Here is a 7,286-nt window from a genome sequence, read left to right as displayed (position 1 = left end):
GTGCGCCTTTTTGATTGGCGGTACATTTCATGTTTGAGCGTATTTGGCTTCATTCATTGGGCTCATTTCATATTATAATTCTTTTATTTTGTTTTTCTGTTTTGGAAGCTAATTTAGTGCGCAATTAGGTGGCACTAAGGTCTTTTGTGTTCCATGCCGCAAACTGAACTTTTGCCCTCAAAAATAAAACGAAAGCAGAAACGGTTTACCAATCGTCACGTTCAAATTGGGGCCAGCCTTCGATGACTGTTCAGTTAAGCAGATAACACCGATTGACCACCATTATCTACCAAAAACCCAACTTATTGTATCCAATGGAACCTGTCCAGAGTCCACGGCAAATATTGTCACCTGACGGGCATTTGCGCAATGACTTTATTTGATTTTGGGGGCATTTATCGGACCACGTTTTTTATCTGCGATTGTTGGTAGTTGTTAAGTGGCATGTGAGCATAAAACCATAAATGAAATCTTTTAACAAATCATTTGCCAAGAACCCATTCACCATTATATATACTATACTGTAGAAATTGGTAATAAACTATTCACTATTCAAAATATAAACTTGTTCGTTCAGTTGATTTTTATTTTATTGCAATTAAATTGGATAAATTTACGATGTTTTTATAATTTTGCGGTTTTTTCAAATCGCATTTCGTATATTATCTTTTACAATTCGGATTACGTTGTAAAAACAAGTTTCTTCTAAAGAACCGTTCTAATTACCAAAAATATAAATTTTTAAATATACATTATATTCATGAAGCTCCACAACTGGACTCTAAATATTTAACGATGTTTAGATTGTTGCCATATGTATGAGGTTTCTTTTATATATATATATTACCATATTTATGTATATATTTATTCCTTGCGTTGCGTCTCCTGTTCGTCGCCCAACCAAAATGTTACTCTACGAATCGCTAACGATTTCTTGGAATAAAATTTTTGGATGTGGCGTGGACTTCATCCAATTTATTCGTCGAGAGGCTGTTGGTGGGCACTGTGGCGACAGATGCAAGGCCCCCGATAGAAAATCGGAGGCATAACAATTGCGATTCCCAATGGGCGTTGAGGTAGCCAATTGAAGTTCCACACGCGGTGTACCAGCAGGGCTTGCGGATGGCGATGATGGCAGTGATGGCGATGATGGCGATGATGGCGCTCCATTGGCCGCATTATTATTCACTGCATTTTGCATTCTCGTCAGCACGGGATCCGCTAGCAGCTGCTCTGCAGTGGGACGCTGTTGGGGATCTGGTGTCATCATGCACTTGATGACCTGTTGTAGCTCCACAGAAAGTGTGTTTATAAACTCATCGGGCAGCTTACCATTGCGCAGCTCATGCCAGAGCGGGCCATTCGATGGCAAGTCCATGTAGCAGGCCAGCTCAAGGATGGCGATGCCCAGGCTGAAGATGTCGGCGGCCTTGGTGAATTGACCCTGGAGTATTTCGGGTGCCATGTAACGCGAGTCGCCCTCGGTGGCCTGATCACTTTCCACCTTGTCCAAATCGATGACCAGACCAAAGTCCGACAGCTTCCATTTCTCGTCGGCACCGATGAGCACATTATCCAACTTAATGTCCAAATGTATGAGATTACGATCGTGTAGGGACTTTAAGCCGCGCAGCAAATCCAACAATATGTGCCAGATACGCTTCTCGGGAATCTGTCGGCAACGGGACAAATACTGCAGCAAGCTCTCGCGGCACAGTTCCATTTGCACGAACAGACGACAGTTTTGCTCCCAGGCGCGTATGAAACGTACGCAATTCTGATGGCCGGATAACTCTTCGTAGCGACGCACCTCCTCCAATCTCTCTGCGCGATCATGTTCGCTGCGACACAATTGCTTGGAGATTTTGACCGCATACAGCCGGCTGTCGGAACGATCTCGTACTTGGAACACCTCACCAAATGAGCCCTCGCCCAACTTATCCAAACGCTCGAAACACTGCTCAAAATAGCTCTTATTGCAGGACATTGACGTGTCGGCATTTAACTCGGCTCCCCTGCAAAACGAAATGGCATGCGCCATTTGGGAGTTGATCTTGCTGCCTAATATATGCGAGTGGCTGCGATTCATTTTGAATTTAGGCGGTTGCAGTCGGTTGCTGTCCAAATGCCCTTTAAACTGTTTGCGCCGATGCTTATCATCGTTCATTTCTGGCAGCGGCAATTGTCTTTTGGCCATGTTGCTTTTCTGGCTTATTTAATTGTTCTGCAAATAATATAGTGATGAGCTGTTCAGAAACTAGAGATGTGAACAGGTATGTTTTGGGGAATGAAAGAAATGACAGTTCATCTGTCAAAATATTTGATTGGTGAATCAGTGCTCTTCATGGCACTAATAAGCAATGCTGCTTTAACCACGTTTATTTTATATATTTCAACCAGCACAGCTCTCGTAAAAATATAATTATGCACTTCTTCAAATGCATTTTGTTGCAATTTGAATAAAATATTTATTAGATTTAGATATAAGATTAAATTAGAATTAAAATTGTATTTTAATTTAGCCGCAGCATGAATTGTGTTGTGAGTTTCAAAATTGAAGAATCGACAAAACTATATGCATGAAAGATAAAGAATGATGATCTGTTCTTCAATATTAAGGGAAAGTCAAGAATACACTTGATTATAAATAATTCAAACAATTTAGAAAGAATAGTTTAGATAAAATGAATAGATTAAGTTGATTTCATATCTCGGAAGTATGTTGACCATCTTTAAACGAGGTAATGCAAGAAAAAACACACAAGTAACGTAATAAAATTGAATCCTTGAACTATTTCTAGTATTGAATGCGAGAATGAGTGTTGACTCAAGACATGCATTATGCATGTGCAACAGAGTTACGATTTTTCGAGTAATTATTCATGCCAACAATAGCAGCAACAAAAAGGCAAACAACAACAAGAAAAACACCAACAAAAACAGTGCTAACTCAATTTGAAAACCAACACGAGAAGCAAACAAGCCAACAAACAAACAAACAAACAAACAGGCAGGCAGTCTGTCAGATAGATAGGACAGACAGGAAAGGCTTGAAAGCCGTAGTCAGGCCCCAGTCCAAGTCCGAGTCCGAGTCCGAGTCCGAGTCCAAGTGCCGTGAATGTGAATCCCGTTTGCATAAAGAGTGACGCTCGAGTGGGTAGGACTTAAGGACGAGCCAAGCGGCCGGCAAGGACATGGAATATGAAGTTGGACATGTGGCTGTGTGGACGGAGCCATTACTTAATTATCATAACAGCCTGGCCACAGAGTTTTTGGCCAAAATAGACAGGCGGAAGGGTTAAGCGAGAGTGGCCGTAAAAATTGCGCCACACCCAGCGAAAGGAAAGCAGAGGAACTCTTTTGGAACTGAAATGAGTGAACACACGCCGCTAATAAAATAATAAATATCCTGACTGCCAAAGCCAAAACTCGAACCGAGGACCACCCGTCGACACGCGTCGTCATGCGCGATGTCCGTTGGGTTAACGAAAATTGTCGAAATGGAAACAATTTCATCAGCGTAATATTCATGGGTAGATTGAGGCACATAAAGCTCGAAAGAGTTTCAGCGCAGCGTCGCCATAAATTGCCATATTTTATGCTGTCGCTGCACTCCCTCTCGATGTCCTCTCGCGCCTTTTTTTGTCAATTGAAACGCAATTTTCATAAAACACACGTGCGCTGTGCGCTCTACACGTATCCGTCAGATACAAACATTTTTTTTTTTTTTTTTTTTGCCACTTTGTTGGAGCTTATTCTCGCTCACGTATAGATTGTCAGCGCTGCGACGACTACGAGGCAATTGCTTGCCCCGTTGGCTCCGACTCCAGCACCGACTCCGATTCTGACTTCGCTGGCAACAGCGGCTGCTGTTTTAGCCATTGCCCCCAGTGGAGCACTTGCAAATGCGACCAAAGCACGTTTTGCCAAACTCTAATGACAGGCAAATAAATTTCATAGAAAATATATTTCGAAAAATTGATCTGACGTGTCACGCGAGTAGCGAGCCACAACAACAACAGCAACAGGAACTGCAACAGCAACCACATCGACAACATGTCCATGTTTGTGTTCGTGTTTGTGTTTTTGGTCACCGCATTGGCCACCGCAGGTAAACAGCTACACAGACATTGTATATATATATATAGTGGATACAAGATACTCAATAAATGGATATTTGTCCGTGTATCTATTTGCAATTTATATCAGGGGTATCGTATTTCTAAAAGGATTGCAATTGATTCAGCGACGACTACCAAACTTTTGAATAGTTTTAGTTTTACCCAGCATTTTTTATTATATTTATATTTATATGGATTATTTCTATATTGGAAAATCATTTGCGTTTGGAAGTATATACAAAAATACAGGTATTATAATTAATATTATGTATTTCTAAAATCCTTTACCTATAAGCAGAGTTGCGTTTAATTGCTTAAATTAGACAGTGTAGTATTTAATTACTCAAATTATAAAGTGCGCTAAGATGCTAGTTGTCGTATTACTCTTTTCCCATTTATCATAATAAACTCTACAAACTGCAACATGATTAACTTAATTGTGATGACTTCCAGATCTACAACTACATATATCTCAGGCAAAAATTGTTTAATCAAAAGTTTCAAAATAGCTTTATTGAGTCTTCCACAAATACGCAATAACAAAAAAAGAGTTGATTGCTCAAAGAGTTGGGCTATCCAGCGAAATGAATACAACTCCATCTTCCATCTTCCATCTTTTATCCAATGGAATATCCCTTAAATTATACTAAATCGTCGCAGAAATGTTCGCGTTTTTGTCCGCAGGGCCAAACGATAAGCAATATGCTTTTTATTGCCCATCAGAGGAATATTTTATTGTTCATCGATGGAGAAGCTGGCAGCGGCATCCAATCTTGAGTGTGAATGTCAAATGCGAGGCAGCTAAAAAGATACAGATACATCTGTATCAGATGCGGGCAAAAGCTGTTAGCAGGGATGCGGATACGGGTAGGGGTGCAGGTACTGCGGCTTTTGGCTTAACGGGCAGACAATTTGTTTTAGCCACGAAGCCGTTCCCTGGAGGCATTCGAGAGCGACATAATGAATTACCTTTATTGACAAGTTAATGTTTATAGGTGTGCCGTGCAGCAGTTGGCAGTGGCAGCTACCTGTGGCAGTGGCAGTGGCAGTGGCAGTTAATGGCAAGTGGATAGGCTGTTGATGTTCCACTTGCTGTCCCCAAACAATTTGGCAGCAAGTCTCGAATAATTTAGTGAGCAGCTAACACGAATAAAATGAGATGCGCCACATTCGACTCCAATTGAAATCAACCGCTCAACGATCCTCCTACATTATTAATGTCCTGTGGCAATCAATTGGCGTTGACATTGCCGCAACTGGGTGTGGCAAGTCGGTCGCACTGTGTGTGTGCGTTGTTCTCGTCTTAGCATGCATCTTTAGCAACAGTTTTTTCTTTTGTTTGGGTTGACACGCGATGCCGTTAACTGTTGTAACTGATGTTATTGGCGCTTCCTCACGCGTTTTGATTAATTGAAAATGAGCTTCTAATTAACTGTCGAGTGCTTTGAATTGACATCACATGCAAAACATCGACTTTTTACATTATTTATTTCATTTTCAATTATATTCACTGTTTGATCTGCTGGGAAATATCCTGTAGTAAGACCCACAAAGTTGTTTTCACAGCTAATTACTCATACCCACGGATCTAAATCATTAATGTACATTTTCCTTATCATATAATATCGAATAATATTCCAAATAGTCTTATATGCATTTTCGATTAATATAATAAAATTCCTAAAGTCTTTCATAGTTATTCCACATTTAATTCGATGCTATGCTAAAATTATAGGGCACAAAATACACGACATAGACACACCCAGGGTGCAATGTTTGAATATTGCCTCTATAAATAGATACAAGTAGAAGACGTATATGAATAAGTAAGTACTCAACTTAAAGGCAATTGAAGCGTTAAACTAAACACTTTTTAACTTTGTTCGTTTGTGGCAAAAGTCGGAATTTGTGGCTGGAAATTACAAAACGACAGCTCGGGGCACTTCCTTGGGTCCTTACGAAGCTTACATCAAAGACGCAACGAGCGTTTGCCAAAGACGTTGGTGGCTGCGTCGCTGGTGGCATGAGCCACCGCATTTAGGGTGTGGCCTTATCCGGGGCGGAGTCTGGCAGAGTTCGTGTTCTCTGTTCAGATATGTATGTGTATATTGTAAGGCTGTATACTTGTGCAGTAAGGGTCACCTGAGCTGGCAGTTCGTACGTATATCAAAGCAGCTAAAGCGCATTTAATTAATTAACCCTTTGCGTGCGCAGCGGTTACGCTTCAAGTCCCCCTTGTTCAGTTTAGAAGCGCCTGTTTGTGCAGCGTCAACAAAACATTTTGCATTCTTTTGGGCAACGCAATCGAGTGCGTATGTGTGTGTATGTGTGTGTGTGTGTGTGGGTTGTTGTGAAAGGATTCGTTGACAGGGAGCGGCTCTGTCTTAAAGCTTGTTGGGTGCGGTCCTTGGCATGTCCTTGCTGTGGCAAATGCGCCAAATCACGTTCCCTCAACAAATATTGAGGAATTCTGCTTTGGCGCGTGCCTGTCGTCCTGTCTGGCCACGCACAAATTAGCATGTCCACTCATAATTGTCCTTTCGTGAAGAGATGACCCGCTGAGATAACTGTCCATAGTTGTAACTGATTTTCGCCTCGTCAGCGCCCAGCGCCTGTTTTTGTTCCATTCGAGTATTTGATTTGCCATTTCGTTTTTATTCGAATATCGCGTGTCCCTAATGAGCGGAACTGTTTCTCTTATCCATGTAGACATCTCTACATAATTATCGATTCCACATGCAGTCGAAATGTCAAAGAAGTTGACTTAAAATGCTTACTAGTCAGATAATAGTAAAAAATGTTACCTAAATGGCTTTTCTGCTTCTTAGATTTCACTATTTAAAATGGAATCACAAATTGTAGTTATTTAACTGACTTTACTTAAATTATTAGAAATTATTAACTTACCTTTTGACACTAATTGTGCCCAGTTACAATTATAAATACAATATGAATTAAACAATATGCGTATCGTTTTTAATACAGATGCTAACTTTAAATTTTCCGTAAGACTCAACATGTTTACGAGTATATTGAATATAAAACTAATTAGAAGGTGAAATGGAGGCAATTATTCAACGGGATGCAAATATAAATGCGAAAAATGGTATTTAATTATTGCCATAGACCTTAATCCAGACAACTTTCTGACAGCGGTGGCAACTT

At 40.6% G+C, this 7,286-nt stretch overlaps 1 protein-coding gene across 1 annotated transcript; it reads right to left on the bottom strand.

Moving 5' to 3' along the window:
• Positions 1-582: 582 nt before the first annotated feature.
• Positions 583-2,264, bottom strand: LOC6566886 (membrane-associated tyrosine- and threonine-specific cdc2-inhibitory kinase). The gene has a single exon (XM_001993225.2). The coding sequence runs from the start codon at positions 2,195-2,197 to the stop codon at positions 914-916; it is 1,284 nt and encodes a 427-aa protein (XP_001993261.1). The 5' UTR covers positions 2,198-2,264; the 3' UTR covers positions 583-913.
• Between the last annotated feature and the right edge of the window lie 5,022 nt (positions 2,265-7,286).

Source organism: Drosophila grimshawi, unplaced genomic scaffold (genome assembly GCF_018153295.1).
Source record: "Drosophila grimshawi isolate 15287-2541.00 unplaced genomic scaffold, ASM1815329v1 contig_1377, whole genome shotgun sequence".
NCBI classification, from domain to species: Eukaryota; Metazoa; Arthropoda; class Insecta; order Diptera; family Drosophilidae; genus Drosophila; species Drosophila grimshawi.
This window is presented reverse-complemented; position numbering and strand designations above follow the sequence as displayed.

What these genes read in the sequence shown, in the direction of transcription:
- LOC6566886 (XM_001993225.2), bottom strand. Translation starts at nt 2,197, where the DNA reads ATGGCCAAAAGACAATTGCCGCTGCCAGAAATGAACGATGATAAGCAT.